The sequence below is a fragment of the Magnolia sinica genome, chromosome 14 (genome assembly GCF_029962835.1).
Source record: "Magnolia sinica isolate HGM2019 chromosome 14, MsV1, whole genome shotgun sequence".
Classification (NCBI taxonomy): domain Eukaryota; kingdom Viridiplantae; phylum Streptophyta; class Magnoliopsida; order Magnoliales; family Magnoliaceae; genus Magnolia; species Magnolia sinica.
Window position 1 is genome coordinate 77,286,296 of NC_080586.1, and position 20,040 is coordinate 77,306,335.

Sequence of the window (20,040 nt, forward strand, 5' to 3'; positions counted from 1 at the left end):
AATAATTTGATGGTAAAAAAGATTTCAACCGTAGGTGTCATTATCACTGCAGCTTCCTTGGTGTGTTCTATCGGAGCACTGTACCTGCCTCGTTCTTTGGATCGTAAATTAAGATGGTCTAATAAAAGTAATTAACGGCGTGGATAAAATAATTACATTACTTTCCGTCCGGGCAGGGGTCGGACGCAATCCGCGTCCCCTTTAAAGTGACCCGGCAAAACGCGGCATGAGCACATAAAAAAGAATTACAAGGTCCTCGCTCGAGGATACGAAAACATAGTCCGTTTTTAAGCCCGAACAAGTGAGGCCCACAGTCGATGATCTAGACCATTGGTTTGTTGAGACTTACATTTGAAAGGCTATTCTCAAGAAATCTCCTGGCGAGTAAAATCACGTCCTTTTGATTTATGGCCTGCAAATAAACTTCATGAAGGCTGAAATAAGAACCGTCCACATTCAACCAAAACAAGGTTTAATACTAGCTTATACGATCCTTTAATACAAACCATTTAAAATATATGGCTATTAAATGTGGGGCCCCAAAAAATGAATGGTATGGATCACTTATTCACTGGACTGAACTATGTAAACTCAAAACGCGAGTGCAAAATGCGTATCCTCGACCGACGATCGTAAACTTCCTCCAGCCTGCATCAAACGCCACACAGAAATGGAGAAAAAGAGCGCCAAAAAGCCACGCCTTTATTATAAAAAAAAAGGACGCGGACTTCATGGTGACCGTAGCTGGACTCTGTGGGGCCCAAAATGATGTATGAATCTCATCGATGCCGTCCATACGTTTTTAAAGATCATTTTAATGTAATATACCAAAATTCAAGCATATCCAAGGCTCAAGTGGACCACACTACAGTAAACGTAGGGATTGAAACCTACCGTTGAAAAATCATTTGGGGGCTACGGAAGTTTTCTATTAGTACGATATTTATTTTTTATGTTCATCCATGTCTGTGTGACTTTGTGATCAGGTTCGATGATAAATTAAAATCACTGTGGGCCCTGGGAAGGTTTCAACGGTGGTGGTCAATATACTTACGTTTTCATTTGGTGTGGTCCACTTGAGGTTTTTATCTGGATAATTTATAGCAATAAACCATAAAATTTCCTGTAAAAATGGATGGACGGAGTGGATAAAATATATACATTACGGTGGGCCCCACAGAGACCTGCGAGCTCGGAGGTCCGTATTGATAGGCTCATCACGCAAGCCGCCTTAGGTAATTAATATTGTTGATGATGAGACATCTTCACGCCCAAACTCAAGCGCTCCATGCGTGCTGACTTGGCATTTGAGAAAGATCCTGGAAGTCCATTATCAGGGTGACTATAGTAAACTTCAACGGTCCTGATCATCAGGAGGCCCACTCATGCACTATGAACGGGGGTGATTGGCTGTAACCGTCCACTATCCAAAGACACGTGCCCCACCTCATGATCTGACCATAAAGATATTCGAGTCTGAAAAGCGTTTCCCCTGGGTCCATCTACTGAACGGTCGGATCTTTTACACGTGTCATAAAGCCACGTGGGTTGCACCTTGTTGTGTCTCGTGAAGATATGCGGGTGGATCTTCAATCGCACGATATAAACACCGGAAGTGCCTTAGCGGCATTCTCTTCCCGTCGTTTCTCTCACATTTCAGAGAGAGAGAAGCGAAAGCTCGTCTTCTCTGATTTCTCTCCCTCTCTCTTCCAAATCTCTAACCCCAATTTCACGCAAGCATTTGATTCTCGAGTTCTAGGATTCCGATTCAAATCATTCATCAAAACCTATCAGATTACAGTCGGGTAGGAATTTTCTCCTGAAATTCATAGATTTTTCATCAATGTTCTTGATTTTTTAGTACTTCAAAACCCTAATTTCGTCTCTGCATTTCTTCATCGATCTTATCTTTTCATTTTCGAATTATCACCGCTTATTATATATAGAGAAATTCTCAACCAGCGGATAACTTCCAACCTCTCATGTGTGTTGTACGTCCAACCCGTCTGTTAGGTTGGCCCTCTCATGAGGATCAAAAACCTGTGCAAAAATCGTATCCACTCATCGACTGGACCCCACTTTTATTTTGCTATTTATGAATGGCTATACATGGTTTTCTATGCTGTAGCCCACCTGATGAGTCGATAGGGCTGATTCTTGCACTAGGTGATCCTCATGGTGGGGCCAGCATACGGTAATGGTTTGGGAATTATCTGCTTGGTGGGCCCTTACCCTGTGGTCTAATCAGTTGGACTTGAGACCTGCTATATGCATGGATACATACACACACGTATATGCATCTATAGCTTCTTTGTAATTCGTATGAAATAGGGGGGAATCGTGATATGATCATTGGCTCGATGATATCTAGCTGTGTCCACGATTTGGGAGTCAGTACAGGTGGGGCCCACAGTTTCTTGGTCTGGTCCTTTGATCTGATGGGCCATCCCTGAAAATTCTGTGGATTTGAAGATCCTAGCCATGCAAATGTTTGGCTGTCTTTATTCTTTATTCTTTTTTCTTTGGTGACTGTGAAGTGTGGCTATATATTTCCATTGGTGATCTATTTGCGGTTCACTGGTTGAAGGGTTAGGATTGTTCTATTGGGATGATTTTTGGGGCATGGCTGATCCAATGTGGGACAATAGATGGTGTGGGCCACTGAAGGATGTGCCTCGCTCTTATGGACTGTGGATCCTGGGACACTAAACAGTCTCATATTAAGAAGAACCACAATTTTAAGATGAGGATTATACCACACTTCCGCATAGTATGGATCCTATATATGCTCCTGTCATTGATCTGCATTAATCTAGACCTAAAATCCTGAGACCTGCGGTGGTTGTTGCATGGCCCAAGATGTACAATGACCTGATAATCCTAGATGACAGTAAAAAGAAATATTAACAGTTCAAATTCAGTGGGAGAAATTGAATGGTTAGGGTTGTCTGATGAGTGTGATTTTGGGCCATGCACCTCCACGGTAGGTCTCATGTCTTGGATGCTCAGGATTAGGAATTCATTTTGTGTATATTGCTTCAAGATCATCATGAATTTGTCCATTAGAGTCCATGTGTCGTGATGGTCAGATGATCAGAACCATCAATATTTTGGGTGCTACCCCAGATAGTACAGGGTAAGAAACTTAGCTGAATCGATGACTCTTACCGCTTATATGTGTAGCTGAATGTGGACTGTCAGAAGGAAACTTTCAATGGCTCACATTCAAATCAGTATGTCCATGGTCAGTAATAATTTTTCAGTTTGATTATTGGATGATAGGTTGTTTAAATTGGGTCACAAGATGGCATCTCTGGTTATCCAACCATCTTTGCATGTGGTCCCAGTGGGCCATGGGGCAACACATGGCGGTGATCCTAGCTTGTGACATGCAGTGGGCCATGTTGACATGGTGGTGATCCTAGCTCGTGAGCTGCAGTGGGCCATGTGGCAACAAATGCTGGTGATCCTAGCTTGTGACATGGGCAAAGCAATCTCCTGGATCAGTGCATGTGTGGCATATGTCTGGTTGATGCATGTTGCATCTTGCATATTACTGACTATACTTTGCTGGAGGATGAGGCAATGTTTTCTTTGAAGAGAGTGACGTACAATGTTGATTGCTTCCATACATTTTTTCTGGTCCAAATCATCCATTGATGTTATTGTTTATGAATTAAAGAGTAATTGCAGGACTCTTTTTCCCTATAACTTGTACTTCTTCTTTCATTTCTTTGGATTCTTAGTAGTAAAGTCTAATTCCTGAAAAGACCTTGAATTTGTTAATTCTTTTGCTTTTGTGTCCCAACCTCATTTTACAACAGATTTATTGCAGATATTTATTTCCAGAAATTTATAGGATTTACTAGTTTATTGCCTCTTTAGTACTAGAAAGTAGAACTAATTTGAAGAAAACATCTCTTCTTGAATTTGTATATCTTGATTTCTTTTGCACTTGGAATGATAAAGAATGTAAAGAAAACTTTTGTACCTTATCTAAATCTTTTACCATATCTTATCTAAATGTACTTCTCAAAAAAAAAAAAAAAAAAAAAAACACCTTATCTTAATGTTACACCACTGTCGCCAGTCTGCCACCACCACAACCACCACCATATTCATAGGATGTCCCAGCTATTTGTGGCAGAGCCGAGTTGGACTCCCCGAGTTGGGGCTGAAGTGGTCCGGTTCACCTGAGTCGTGGGTGACTCCAGGGGGTGATTCATGGTATTGAATTGGATTGGGTCCTACCGAGTCCAAGTCGACTCGGATGAGTCACATCAAACTCGTCGGAGTGTTAAAACCATGTTATGACTTGTCTGAGTGTTAAAACTTAAAACCATATTACAAATCCTGTTTCACCAAAAAAAATCACATCTAACATCCTATCTTTGGTGAGCGAAGAAGACAGGAAGCCTTCATATTCATTCTCACTACCTTGATCCAAGTCCTTTTAGATCCTCCCTCCTTTTGCACCCTTCAGCCTTAAACTAATTCTTCTTCCTTGCTAGGACTCTGGTTTTCTTAGCCATGGGACCTCATTATCGATTCTATTCTATTTTTCTTCCCATGCATCCATCTCTACATTCTCATCTCTACAACACTCATCCTTTGCTCATGTTGCTTCTTAATTACCCAACTCTCTACTCTATATAGCATACCTAGTGAAGTTTTTCCCTTTATATTCATTTGCATGCAATCACACAACTGGTTGTCCTTATATAGAGCTAGATATTAAAAGAAATCACTTAAGAGGAATCTCCTGCTCATCAATTTTAACTAAAGTGTCGCGCTTATGACTATCCCTAATAAAGTCACAGTCCAAATAGTGGGTTTTGGTTTTGCTAATTTTAAACCTTGAGACTCTAGAGCCTTCCTCCAAAACTCCAAGTTAGCATTGACCAATCTCTGGTCATGTTGATCAACACCATGTTATCGGCTAACAACATACCCCGAGGGACCTCATATTGGATACTAGTAGTAAAGGGATTTTGAAAATTTTATTTGGATATGAGCAGTAAAATTCTATTGGTATATAATTGTTCTTGAATTCATTGACTTTGATTGAGTTCCGATTGCTTTCCTGGAAGATATAGATGCCATCACCTTCGTCCATTCAATTTTCTCCTAAACCCTAAAAAATCTTTTGAAATTTGAGTTTGGTTGCTTCTTTACCTTGTATTATCTGAAATTAATTATTAATACCTATCAAAGCACACTTTCAGTTACGTCCTAGTTATTGTTGGGATTCTGTATTAAACTAAGTAGGTAATTGCAGCTGTTGAGTATTCTATGAATGCTGCATGGAAAGTGGCAGCTGCAAGCTCTTCTTTTAACTTCGTCTGCCTTTTCTGTCTTTGTTACCAAATGCAGAAAGGAATCATTACCTCCCAATGTACTTAGTACTTGCAGTGACTTTTAATCAGTTTCTCCTGTTAGCAAGGTTCAACAATGAGAGCTGTGCAATCCTTTACTGTTATAATTATTCCCAAATATCATGATTCAAGTACTGAAAGTTGGAAAATTTATCTGTTTATTGAAAATTATCTGTCTAATTTGATGTTCCAGTTTGATTAATTAAACCTCTTTGTATCTCACACTAAGAAAATGTTCAGCAGTGAGCTCTGAATATAGTTTGGTTATATTAGAGAAGAATTAATAAGAGTAGAGGGGTAGGGTTTCAATACACCCTAAGCATCTCATGCTTTTGCTATCTCTCTCTCCTCTCTCTCTCTCATTGTTTCTTTCTTCTACCTTTCTTCTTCCTTTCATTGTAGCTTCTCATAGGTTTTAGCACCATGTAGTCGTTTAATAGGTTAGAACAAGATTTGCACCCATCATGGTTATAAGGACATGCTGATTGCCATTAAATAATACTTGTCAACTCCTGACTTCATGAATGCTAAGTGTTCATTTGCTGCATCATTTGATTGAAACACAGGTAATATTTATTAGTTCACTGACCCTCATGCCTAGAGTTTTGCTCACACAGCTACAAACTAGTTTGATTGAACAAATTTGCAGTTCAATTTGCCCCGATTCAAATGACTGGATCAGCTAACTAGTTCTCCTATTCGATCAATGGTTCAAAGTTGATTGATTTAGTTTGTGGTAATCAATTTATTCTTTTTATGACGAGGAGGAGGTGGTGGTGGTGTTGAAGATCGCCTCTGGGACTTCCAAGTCACCACCACATATGCTTGCTGTTGCTGTTGCTGTTAGAGTTTAGAAATAAAGAAAAGCAAAACCCGAAAGGACAATGCTAAAGTCACTGCTGCATACAATAATTCATATGGGACATTGAGTTTTGTAAGCCTAGGCATGTATAAGACAACCCATCTACATGCTTTCTGACCTAGAACATGTGTAAGAAATCTAAGTTCTAAGTGTCTACCGTCCATTGTGTGGGTCCCACGCCGTAGGTGTCCTCTCTTGAAAATCAGGCCAGACAACTCATCAAGTAGGCCCCAGGGTCAAAATCAGCAAAGGGCTTAACAAAACTTGGCAGTTTTTTTAGCTGTCCAGTTGTTTTGAACACTATTGCCTCTAATGACAGCTACAACTTGATTTTTGGCACAGGTCATCCATGGGCTGGGAATCAAATGATGGATGGCTTAGATCTTGCACCCCATGCCAGGTTGGTACATGTGTCGGCACATGGATGGGCTTCCTTGTGGACTCATATGCTTTGAAAACCTCTGAAAGATTATGAGGTTATAGTGATAGTTCACCGTCTTTCACTTAATTTTTGGGCGAGTGGCTTCTTATTTCTGACACGATCCAGACCTTCCAAATCATGGTTGCTGTAATAGATGGCGTGATGCTTAAAAGCTGCAAGACGAATGATCCAAGCAATCTACTAAGTAGTTGCCAGTTGATGGTTAATGGTTAAATAGATGATTAGAGGTCTGAATACCATAAGGTTAAGCCTTGAGATCATTAAATATAATTTTCTGGTTACACTTCGTATACAATGGGCCATAAAATTTGAAAATTGTGAATCACCATACAACTACGCCATTGGTACAGTTGAAGAGTCACTGGTGTTGAAGTATCTTAGTAGTCCAGTACCTGAATCAGTTATCGCCTACAACTTTTTCTATGCTAAGTTGCTAATGTAGCATATGTTTTGGTTTTTCCTATCAACATGTCCAATGTGTAGGACATCTGACCTGTGAAAAAGTTGGGCCCCACCATTAAGATCATTGTACTAGTGCATCGAACTAGGAGAACCTGATATGCAACTTGAGCATATTGGAAAACGAACTAAATGAACCTAGCCCAATGAACTTAGGATTTTTGAAAAGCATCAGTCTACAAACTATGAATTCTAACTCAAATTGGTCGAAATGCAGTTCAGGTGACCATGGTTTTGCTTATGAGGGCTGAAACATGCACATGAGATGATGGGATAGAATGGTAGGAAGAAATATATGAACCTTTCTACCACGGTCTGTTTGTATGTCGTATAAGGTCAAAGACTGAAAGTGGATGATGGGTTTTTAATCTATAATGCGTTTATATGTATATGTACATGTACATGTACGTCTGCATATTTGTGTGTGCATGTGCGTGCACGATGAGTCATTACATGATTTTAATCCTTGCCCTTCAAAGAAACATTTTTGTATGGATCTCTAAAGTCCTGAGACAATGGTGCAGAGGATGATTGAGATTTGAGAAACAGTTTCCTCAGACATAACTGTTGAATACTTTTCCTTTAAAATTTTTTTTTTTTTTTGAAACATTTTAATTGTAACAGGTAATTTTTTGTAGTTCCCCTACTGGAACTAGGTTTCAGAATTTTTATCTTTGTTTCGGGATCTTTATTTGTTTATCATAATTGTTGACAAGAATGTGTATCTAGATTTGGTCAGTGGCCTCGTGTTGATATCTTTCTTGGAAATGTTGTTTGTTTTACATGTCAATTTTCCTGATATGTTTGTAATATGACCACTGGCGGTTATGGAATGATCTGGTGCTTATTTGCTGCCTCGTTAGGCATGGGGAATGGCCTTTATAGGCCCTTTTGCAAGTAGCTTCTAGGTGTGAGTTAATTTATTAATGAGTGCAGTTTAATGCTCAAATTATTGCTGCTCAGATTGATGTCTTGTTTCTCTAGTTACTTCTGAATTATCTATTAACTTTCTCTTTTGGTGTAGAATATCTGAAATGGATACCTCATGCAGCTCAAAATCTGATGATGAGGCGAGGGCCTTGAAGGGGTTGCTTGATGCCTTTGGTTCGTCCCTTTCACTTGAGGTGATAGCGTCTGCCTATTGCAAGGCAGGGTGCAATGTGGATAGGGCTGGTGATATTCTTTATGGCTTGCAGGAGAGTGACTCTAGCGCTGCAAGTCATACATCTAATGCTGTGACCTGTGCAACTAATGGTGAGTGTAGTGGTTCCAAATCACAGGAACTGTTGCTTGAGAATGATTTTGACATGTCGACTCATTTGAACAAGAATTCGAAAGGGCCAAAACCAAGAAAGTTTTCTTATTCTGTGGGCACTGTTTCGAGTGTTTTGGGCAAGGGGTATGCTAGGCCCACTTCTTCTTCACATGATGCGGGTAAAACAACCAAGCCATTGAAACTGGAAATGAAGGATGCAGTTGCAACTGACTCTGCACCGAGGATTGAGCCTATGAATAACAAGGATGTCGAGGGTTTTCTGTTTGCAATGCTTGGAGATGGGTTCCAGCTTGGCATGGATGTGATTCGAGAAGTTCTTAGTGAGTACAATGCTTGCTTAAAAGCCTTTTCTTCTCTATACTTTTGCTGTCTAGTCCAACAATAGCACTGTAGGAAACTTGATGTTGGTAAATGGTAGACCCTTGATATTTACTGTTTGGGTACTTTTTTGACAGCCAGATTTTTCTTGTTCTTCTCCCCGTGTTTGACTATGCAAGCATGAAGTGGATTGTGCACCTTAGATGATCTTTTATTGAAAAAAAAAATCTCATTGAGATTCAAGATTAACGAGTTATTTTCAGTTTGTCTTTTAATGCTTCTCGTGTCACCGCTTTTTCATTTTCTATTTAATTTGCTTGCAATTATTGTTTCCAACTATATAATTAATCTAATTACATTATTATAGGCTGTGATTGCGTGCATACTTTTTTGGCATCACATGTTGGGTCTTAACATAGGTCATGTGCAAATAAATAATCACATAGCATGTTTGAAAGACAGTGATCCTTGACTAGGAAGAAATGTTGAAAACAATAGTTTGGGAAATGGAGATTGGTGAGAATGAGAAGAGGTGAGAGATCTCGAGGTGGTGAGAGGAAGACTTAGAGTAGGCGAGATTTCGAGGACGTGTTGTAGCGGGGAGAAGTTGAGAGGGATGATCTCGGCAATGAGAAGGTTTGAGAACAACTTTGAGAATTCGAAGGACTCCACAAGGGTTGATGATGTAAGAAGGGGGGGGGGGAAGGGGGGGGGGGGATATAAGAGCACAAAGGGCGGGAGTCTGGTAGGGGGGAGGAGGGCGAGGAGAAAGAGTAGGGTGAGGGAAGATAGAGTGGAAGTAGATTAGATTATATTTGGGGGGCGGTGAGGCAACCAAGAAAAGGGGAAGTGTCCGTAGGCCCTTATCGGGGTGGGGTGCCCACTCTTCTCATGGAGAACTTCTTGGAGGAGTTGGCGAACGTTAACTTCAAAAAGTTGTTTGGTAGCATTGGTACAGTGAAGGGAGTCATCATCCCATGGAAGGAGGCTTCTCGTAAGACCAAAGGTTTTGCTGGTGGTGTTGGCCATTAATAGGAAGATCTTTGAAGGGTGCAATATCTCCATCAAGTGGGCTCGGTTTGGGTTGGAGCTTATTAATAGAGTTATAGCAGAAAAGGAGAAAGGAAGAGAGCAATGAGATAGGGGGCGGATAGTCAAAGATGGAGGTAGGTTGTCTGTCATTCAGGGGCATGGATGTGAACCGTGTTAGAGGGGGGAAGGCATCTAGAGAGGGATCCCAAGTGTAAAAAGAAGATCCATAGGGGAGGTCAAGATGGGCATAGAAGATGGTCCAGAAGTAATCGTCCGTTTGTCGGTGGTGGCACACACCTGGAGCTCATTATAGTGGAATTTGGTAGTGAAGGTAAAGGTTGGAGTGACCATGGAAGAGGTGAAAGATTGGCTCTATGATTGTTGCAAAGTGGATCTAGTAGCATCCATTGTCAAACATCTATCAATGATGGAGATGTGGATCTCTCTCCGCCCTGGGGTCTAGTTGGAGAGGATTCTACTCGCTAGAGTCCTCTTTAACGACGAGCCAGTAGAGAGGATCTGGGAGTGGGTCAATAGATCTTAGTGGCCTCTTCATGAATTGAAGAAAATGGCCATTTTAACTCAATGGTAGAGTAATGCCATGGTAAGGCGTAAGTCATCCATTCAAATCCAATAAAGGGCTTTTTCCATGAAGTTCCAGTCTTAGTCTTCATTTTTCACCAGAGAATAGAGATATTATTGATATTTGTAATAAAAAAGGTAAACGGACCGCATACACTTCTGCAGTGGAAGGAGTTATGGATTTGAAGTTGGGCCCACTTGTATTGGCCGTGATTGGATCGTGCTTAGGAAAGATGCTTGCTATCGACCTTGCAACTGAAAGGTGGGAAGATGTTAGGAGAGACACCCTATGTGTGAGGATGAAGAATTTGACCTCGGTGTCAGAGAAGATTATTGTCATAGTAGAGGAGAGAAGGATGTCAGTGATAGTGGTTTTGGAGGACCCATGGGATGGGAATGGAGGAGAAGGGGGGGATGAGGTTTTGGCCAACAAAAGAAAGGGATGGCCAATGGCACAACCATCAGAGATGGAGCACGAGACCCATGGTCTAGTGGAGCACTATAACTAGGGAGCTACATGGAGTACGTTGGAGAGCTTGCATGCCCTAGTGGCAGGCCTAGTGAAGGAGGCTGCAAGCACGTCGCCTTGTTGCAGAGGAGTTAGGAGCGGGTGACATGGGGTCTTGCACGTGCCCTCACTATTAGAGGAGGGGTTCTCGAGAACCAGCGAAAGTAGGGCTGCGCAACGCATGGCCAGACGGTTGTTAGACCACCAGAAGGAGAATTGTGTGAGAACAAGCTTGGCGTAGCTAAGTGGCAGCGCCAGTTAGAGGCTTGGTTGGACTACAACCTCAGGGAGCTTCAACCAGAGGAAGGCAACGCGTATCCCAAACCTGATAAAGGGGTGGATGGGAGACGTGTGAGCAATGGAGTAAAAACCATGTCTCTCACCTCTTCGGGTTCATGCATCCAACAAATGCTTCTACCTCAACACGAGTGAGTACGCCTTTAAGTGCGTGACACGTGACAAAAGAGCCCCATCCTTTCACATGTGAGAGCTGGGCTTTCATGTGCGATATGAATTCACTTATATACATATGAAGGAGCAAAGGAAGTTTGTTTGTTCGTGTGTGAACCAATTGCTTACATGGAAGAGCCCTCTTCTCTAAGATTGGTCGAAGCAGAAGATATAAAAGCATTAGGGCTTTGGACTTGAGGGCATTAAGGGTAGAGCGTTGGTAGTTTTCACTCAAAAGGAGGATTGGGCAAAGGAGAGTCACCTGGCCGAGCTTGGCAGATGGAGCCGTTCAATGAAAGGTTGTTGAGGGAGGCGATGAAGTCGAGCCGATCCAAATCGCAATAGGAGGATTGTTGAATTGACTTGCCACAGTTAGTTTGAAGGCCCTATTATTAGTATGGATGGGGTGGTAGAAGAGTCATCAAGTGATGACCCGGACAAGCAATCGATCATGGAGGCTATGAAATGTGTTGGAAGGATGATTAGCGTCTACTTTGGCAATAACGAGGAAGGCTGTTTCAGTGGGTGTTAGAGTGAGACAAGTTGATGTGACAACTACGAATAGAAGAAAGCCTCAAAGATCCCCAAGATGTTTTAGAGAATTGATCACCCTAGCATTTTAGATTAACTACAATTTAGGAAGTGTCTCAAGCAAAGGAAGGGAAAAAGGGGAAGATTGGTTCCCAAATGAAGATATTGTGTTGGAATGTTAACGGTCTAGGCTCTAAGGAGAAGAGAATGCATATTAGGGATGTTTGGCGGAGGTCAAGAGCTTGGGTTATTTCCTTCTAGGAGACTAAGTTCCTGGCAATGATCGGCCTTTGCTTGATTCATTATGGGGAGTCAAAACAAAGGAGTAGGCTTCTCTTGACACCGAGGGGACCATCGGGGGAATAATGGTGGTCTGGGACTCAAATTTCTGTGTTAAGGTAAAAGTGTGGTGTGGCGCTTTCTCTATCTTTGTGGTGTTGGCGGATGAAGTTGTTGGGTTCGAGTGGATGTTCATATCGGTATATAGTTCAAAGCAAGCAGAGAAGCAATTGGATTTTGGGGCCGAACTGTAGGATTCTAGTGGCAAGTTCGGCAACCTGTGGTGTGATTTCAACGTTGTTAGATTCACATACGAAAAGTTAATGGAGGAAAATCAATGTGTAGCATGAAGGACTTTAGAGTATGGGTGATTGGGTTAGATTTACATGGTCTAATGGGCAAGACAAGGTCGTATGTTCCAGGCTGGATGGATTCCCCGTCTCAATAGTGGGTAGAGCTAGGCAGAATCTGACCCGATCCGACGGATCCGAAGGCCATGATCGGGTCGAATCGAGTAGGCCTACTAAGATCCGACCGTACATCGAGTCGAGTTTGGATGAATGGCCAATTCGAACCGATTTGATTCGGGATCCGATCCGATCCGATCCGCACAATTTCATTCAACACTGTTTCTTGTAATGTCGTCCACTTGAGATTGGGATATACCTCGTTTTTGGTTTAATACCATAAAATGATCTAGAAAAATAGATGGACGTCATGGATGAAATAAATACATTATGGTGGGTCCATAGAGCACCGACCACCAGCCACTCGCCGGTGGTAGGGGGAGTAGCCAATCCATCCTCTCAGCTCGTGGCTCAAGGTGCATTGAGCACTGAGCCTTAAGCATCGAGCTCTGACGGGAAATGGTTCTATGCGGTTGGGCTCTGGGAGCTTCCCATGAGGTTGAGACTTGTGGGCCCCACCGTGATGCGTGTCGAACATCAACACCGTGAATTTGATGGGTCCCCTTTAAATTATGGGATATCCCAAAAATCATCCATATACGGAACTCAGGTGGGCCATACCATCTAAAATCGTGTGAAGACATTCCCAAAACATATAAAAGCACTTGGTGGGGCCCACCTAAAATTTGGATGCATCTGAAACTTGGTCTTACCCTCATCCAAGTTGGACACACATAATGGATGGTTTGGATTTGTGAACCACACCTCGGTGGGCCCAAAAATTGATTATGAATGTTTTAATAACCCTTCTCAACTTTTGTACGTGGAGTGGAATTGGCAGGTGTACCACGCACCAGGCTAGTTGGTGACACGTCGGCAAGTTCTGTGGGTCCCATCATGAGGTATGTGTTATATCCAAACTGTCCATCCATTTGGCAGGCTCGTCTTAAGTCTTGAGCCGAAAAATAAGACAGATCTAAAAATCAAGTGGACCACATTGCAAAAAGCAATGGGGGGTTGAATGTCTACCATTGAAACTCTTTTAGGGGTCACAGAAGTTTCGGATCAATATGAAATTTGTTTTTCCTCTTCATCCATGTAGTTGTGACCTTATTAACAGATTGGATGGAAAATAAACGTTATGGTGGGCCCTACGAATTTTTTAACGGTGAAAATTATACTTTTTAAAAATTTTCAAAAAAAAAAAAAATTTAAAACACAAGATTCGATCCGAACCGTACCCAACCCGATCCGACTCGGTTTCCCTAATCGAGTCGGACTCGGTTCGAGTCAGGCCAGTAGTGCAACAGATCGGATGGAGTCAAAGAACCCGGACTCGGTCCCGAATCGGATCGAGTTCGGGTCAGTGCATTGAAAATTTCGGGCCGAGTCGAGTTGGACCCAATCCGGTCCGACTTGACTCAATGCCCACCTCTAATAGTGGGTGGAGGAATTTCCACAAGTTTAGTAGCGGGGTCTCTCGAAGCTTGTGTTAGATCATTGCCCAATCTTGCCGGAGGTGGGTGATGAGAATTGGGGCCCAAGGCCCTTCCCTTTTGAGGTCATGTGACTTGAAATTAAAGGATTCTCTTCCATGGATGCTTTTTTTGAGGTCCATGTCTTTGCTAGCTTCTAGTTAAGTCAGAAGTTGAGATTGCTCAAAGAAAAATTAAGAGGCGGAAAAAGACGTATTGGGAAGCAGGAAGGCCAAAACTGATATGATCCTTAAGGGTATTCGAGAAATCAACATTAAGGTGGAAGGTGTTGAGCTGATTGTGGAAGAAAAGAATTTGAGATCTAAGCATATCTCTTGAATATGTTAGACAATTAAAGATAATATACAATAGAGGCAAAGGTCAAGAGCAACATGCCTCAAGGTGGGAGGAAAACACTAAGTTTTTCCATAGCATTGCGAGTGCTTTGGACAAGCAACAAAATTATCATGCTTGAAGTGGGAGGCAACAAAGTGGAAGGAAAAGATAAAGTTTGTGAGGTCGTGATGAAGTTCTACAAGGGCCTCTTGCGAGGTGAAGCATGGGAGAGACTAATGTTGGACAACCTGAATTTTAGCTCTCTGTCTTGTATTGAAGCCGAGCCCCCTAGAAAAATCATTTTTGAGGAAGAAGTCAAAGCGTCAGTTGAGTCCTTGGGAAGAGACAAGGCATCGGGGCACGATGGTTTTCCAATGGCCTTCTGTCAGGTTTTTTGGGATTTATTGAAAAGTAATGTGATGAGATTTATTAAGGCATTCTTTGAAAGGTCCGTCTTTCGGCAGTGTTAGGGGCCCCTTTATAACCATTAGCTTGAAGGTAGTGTGAGTGGATAATTTAAAAGACCTTAGACTGATCAAACTCATTGGGGGTCTCTATAAGATTTTTACAAAAACTTTGGCTTCGAGGTTTCAAAAGGTTCTTGCTAGCGTTATCTTGAAGAGTCAGAGTGCATTCATTGAAGGAAGGCAACTCATGGACGACATTCATCATTGGCCATTAATGTGTGGGCTTTGGTCATAAGGAAGGAGCAAAAGGGATAATTTGCAAATTGGATTTGGAAAAAGCCTATGATCACATCAATTGGGAACATTTGGATTACATGATTGGTTGGATGGGTTGTGGTTCAAAGTGAAGAGGATAAATGCGGGAATGCGTGAAGGCTGCTTCATTTTCAGTGTTGCTAAACAGTTCCCGTAAGTCTTTAAAAGCTTCTAGGGCAGAAAAGAAGGAGACACTTGCTAAGGTATGATGAGGCGTTACGAGGAGGGAGGAGCAAACATTAAGGAATTGGTGCTGGTCAATCAAGCCTTATTGGGAAATGGCTATGGAGATTTTGTGGTCGAAAAAGATGCTGTGGAGAGGTTATCAGGGGTAAATATGGAATTATGGATGCTAGGAGGGAGGTTTGTGGGTGAAGCCCTCGTCCATCTATAGAGCTTTAAACATTTGGAAGTCAATAACCAACATGAAGGGCAGATTTGGTGAGGGGATTATTTGAAATTGGTAATAGAGGGAAAATGTGGTTTTAGGAAGATGCATGGTTGGGAGAGAGGCTGCATCAAAAGTTATTTCCGCGGTTAGCGAGTCTATCTTTGGAATGCGACATCCTAATATCTCAATGTTTCTCCTTTGCAGGCGGAGCCGCTGGTGTGGTCTCCTTGCTGCATGAATCTGCTTGATGGGGGAATTGAAGACTCTAAAGTTTCAGTGTCTTCGGAAATGCTACTTGATCCAGGAAATTCCAGATATAATGTTATGGAAGGAAAATAAATTGGGGAGTTTCTCAGTCCAATCCTCCTACAATCTGATTTGGCCCACGGCAGCAAAAGAAAGCCATGAGTGTGCCTCTTTCGTTTGATCTTTACCCCCTCCCCCGCACGATGGTGTTTGCTTGGCTTGTTGGCACAAAAGAGTGCTAGCGGTAGACAATCTTTAAAAAAGATACTTGGTGCTTCCCAACATGTGTGTGATGCATGTGGAAGATGTAGAATCAATTGATCACCTTTTCATCCACTGCCCTTTAGTCCAAATTATGTAGATGTCAATCATGGGATTATTCAATGTCTCGTGGGTGATGCTGGACTCAGTTGGAAGTCTCCTCTGTTCTTGGTTTGATGTTGGGCTGAGGAAAGGTAGAAGGGCGTGTTGGTGATTGGCTTTATTGGTAGGACTATGAGCGTAATTTTGGGGGGGGGGGGGGGGGGGGGAGGGAAGGAATGGAAGATGCTTTCGAAACATGAAATCCTTGGCAATTGAAGTGACAAGAAGGGCTAAGATTTTGGTGGCAGAATGGGGCATCCTTTGTAAAAGATTCGGTTAATAGTGATTTTGCCACTAGGTTAAGGATGTAATTTCTGGTTTTCTTTTGTTTTCACTTTGTATCTTCCGCCATGTTGGTGCTCCTTTTAAGTAAAGTATCATTAACTTTAAATAATAAAATAAAATAAAATAATGCTACTCTAGAAAGCCTACAAAGTGCACGTCTTATAAGGCCCTAATCTGACGGATGCAAAAATTTGGGACTCGGTTGGCAAGCATTTCTGCTTTGTCGCATGTTATAGTGCATGATAAGGTGGCACCATGTCATGTAAAGACTAATTAGGTTCCTTAGTTTTGTATTGTGTAGCTATCTTGAGAAGGTATGTAGTAGCACTTCATGTGTCCTTCGGGTAGTTGAGAATTCTGATGGAGAAAAGGAAAAATAAGGTACTGGTATTAGATTGGTTTAATATTCCAATATATTTTATAAATGAATTATCATCATCTATGCCTTATCCCAACTAATTGGGGTCAGCTGAATCTAGTTTTCCATTCCACTCTATCATGGACCATTAGGTATTTTCTTACTACCTCCACCCACATCCTTTTGGGCCTTTCCCTTGCTCCTTTAGAGCTCCCAACCTGAACCCACTAACTCGTAACTGTTCTAGTTTTTGGTCTTCATTGCAGCACATGGCCAAACCATCTAAGTCTATTTTTCCTCATCTTGTTACCTATTGGTACTACTCTTAAGTTCCCTTGAATGCGTTGATTTCTGATAATATCCTTCTTCATCTTGCCACTCATTCTGTTCCATAAAGCATGGCTGATTTTATTGCAATCGCATAAAATTTCCCCTTCATTTTGATTGGTATGCAATGACCATATAAAACTCCAAGGGCACATCTCCATTTTCTTCCACCCAACTTGAATTCTATTCACAACATCCTTCTTGATCTCTCCACTTGCATCATCGACCCAAAATATTGAAAATGATTATTTCGGGGGTACTTCCTGGCCAGCAATCTTTTCCTCGTTTCACTCCTATTTTTGCTAAATGCCATATAATTTCTCTGAGTTCTACTGAATTAAAAACCTTTGAATTCTAAGGCATCCTTCCACAATGAATAGGCTCTTGTATTATATAAAATTTCGTGGAAGCAACTTGGCTCTTTGGTTCGAAAATAATAATTTCTAATGTAAATGAGGTTTGCTAGTTCCACCTGTGCATCTCACAACCAATCCTCTCAATATTTCCGTACAACACATTTCCAAAGCTGGCATGTGTTGTAAGCAGTGTTTTAAATATCGACGATATCAGCCGATATATCCCACGATATTTCTTGTATCCCACTTGTGCGATACGAAACGCACAAATAGTGGGATACGTCCCATATGTTCGATTTGGTGAGCATTTAAAAAAAAAATTTTGATCCTTTTTTTCTGTAAATCATGTTAAATCAGTGTCAAATTGTTACAAATCCATGGTTTTTTTTTTTTTTCACATTTTGCATGAAAAATCATGGATTGGGAGCTTCGATTTTGAGATTTTGAGGAGAAGGACCTAGTTGCGGAAATTTGAAAAGAAAATAAAATTTTCCCAATTTCTCGTAAATCGGTTGCAATCTTTGTGTCCAAACATAAAATCAAACATGTACGTAACCTGATTTAGTGCCAATTTCCAATGTTTCCCATGTTTCCAACAACAACGATACATTACGCGACACAACCGATATATCCCATGAGATAACCGATACGTATTCATATCCCAAGGGTGGGATACGTAACACGATACTGATATTTCGAACACTGGTTGTAAGCATATGATTTGCTCAACAGGTCAGCCCCACATCTAGATGCCCGTGTTTGAAAACCAGGCAGGTCCACTCATCAGGTGGGCCTTAGTGTTAATGAAGGGCTAATTAATAGTTTTTTAGCCATCTGTCTGTTCCTCACACTGTGGCCTACCTGATGCATGGATCGGCCTTATCATTGTGCCATGGCATGTACAAATTTGTGCCAACTTGATGGATGCAAATGTGCTACCTTGGCAATAATACGAGAGGAAATCAAAAAGAGATGAAGAGGAAGAGAGATCTCCTTAAGAAATTGTTTATCTAACCTTCTGTTGGTTACATGGTTTATAACATTGCTATTGGCATTGAGAAATTACACCTGTCCTTCTACATAATAAAGGAGGATGGTAGTATAAGGGCAAAGCTGAAAAAGAGAGTACATGAGAAGATAACGAAATGTACAAAGCACGTACTGTGCGCATATATGTATGGTACACACATTAGGCATAGCCCATATTATGTCTCTCTCACTGGCATCTGTGCTTGGGACGTGTGCTGGTGTGCAGATAGGTTGCATTAAGTGTTTGGGGTGGGCAAACCTCTTTACTTCTATTATTACAATTATTTTTTAAGGGTTTTTTTTTTCTTTAGTTTTATATGTTAGGATGTACTTCTATATGTGCGGAAGAAGAGCAACAATATGTGTATATATAAGGATACAGATATCCTAAAGCTATTCACACTAGGAGATACTGAAGAGGTGAACCGTGACACACATGTTAATGTAGCAGTTGTGTGTGATATCCGGGGATGTACCAAGAGAGCTCCGTGCGAGCCTGCTCTGTCCCAAAAGCTAGGCTGGTCTACTCATCAAGTGGGGCAGGCAGGAATGTACATTGAATATAGGCCATTTGTGGTTTTTTTATTTTTATTTTTTTTCTAACCATCCATTTCCCTGTGACGAGTCTGACCTACCTGATGAGTTTATTGGCCTAATTTTTGGCTGGGGCATGTTCAAGGCCACCCCCACCTAATGATTGGCTCGAATCTTGCATGTTAATGTTGGCACATGTGTGGCGGTTCACCTCTTCAATCTATCATCATGCGAATTGCTGTTGCATTCCTCAAAAAGAACTTGTCCATGTCCGAGTAACCAAACCTATTGTAAAAGCAGTAAAATTTTGTTAAATCATGGGCATCTTGGTCATCCTCACCAGAATGAAGTGCATCAAAATATTCATATTCAATTTACATAATCATAAACATGGCAAGTTTTAAATCTTCAATCATTTTGGAATGTTAGAATGTAGTTTTATGTGTGCGCTTAGTGCATATAAAGGAAATAGTGGGGTCCATGTACAATGCCAAATATTTCTTAAGCATGCAGATGGTAAGAGTAGTGAATGGTTTCTTAAGCCATGGGCATTTGGTAATCAGTACCAGACTGAAGACTATAAAAAGCTCAATTTTAAATTTAAAATAATGACAACAACATAATTAGGGCTTTAAATCCTTGCTCAAAGTTATTGTCAAAGTTTCACTAATCTTTGATACCCTCTGTTTTTTGATTCCCAATCTTTCTCCCCCATCTCACCCCACCCATCCACTCACGTCCACCACCAAGAGACACATGCACACACTCATGCACGATCATTCGTAAATTGGAGGATGCAACCGCAAATCATGTCCATTGTGAAAGGTGCAGATGATGTCAAATTAGTAAGCTCAACAAGATTTAGAGTCATTTGTTCCATAGGATATTTATGCCTTAACTTTATTCATAGGTAATTATTACTTGGGAAAATGATTGTACTAGGAATAAGAAGTTTTTGTGCAAAATATTTTAGAATGATCAGTTTCGATAAATAAACCAGACATAACTAATATCAATTACGGTCCACCTAGTGGATAACTTCAAACCAAAAGATCATTTGACATCCAATAGGTTGGCCCCACCATGAGAATCACCTA

The 20,040-nt window shown here is 41.3% G+C and overlaps 1 protein-coding gene across 3 annotated transcripts in view; it reads left to right on the forward strand.

Moving 5' to 3' along the window:
* Nucleotides 1–1,616: 1,616 nt before the first annotated feature.
* LOC131226291 (putative nuclear RNA export factor SDE5) overlaps nucleotides 1,617–20,040 on the forward strand; it is a 66,623-nt gene continuing 48,199 nt past the window's right edge. The window contains exons 1-3 of one of the 3 annotated variants that reach the window (XM_058222100.1): nucleotides 1,620–1,805; nucleotides 2,332–2,489; nucleotides 8,163–8,734. In XM_058222100.1, coding sequence (XP_058078083.1) covers nucleotides 2,482–2,489; nucleotides 8,163–8,734 — 580 coding nt within the window. In that variant the 5' untranslated portion in view covers nucleotides 1,620–1,805; nucleotides 2,332–2,481. Of the gene's footprint in view, nucleotides 1,806–2,331; nucleotides 2,490–6,579; nucleotides 6,638–8,162; nucleotides 8,735–20,040 lie in introns of all 3 variants that reach the window. The other 2 variants (XM_058222099.1, XM_058222101.1) reach the window with 2 other exon arrangements.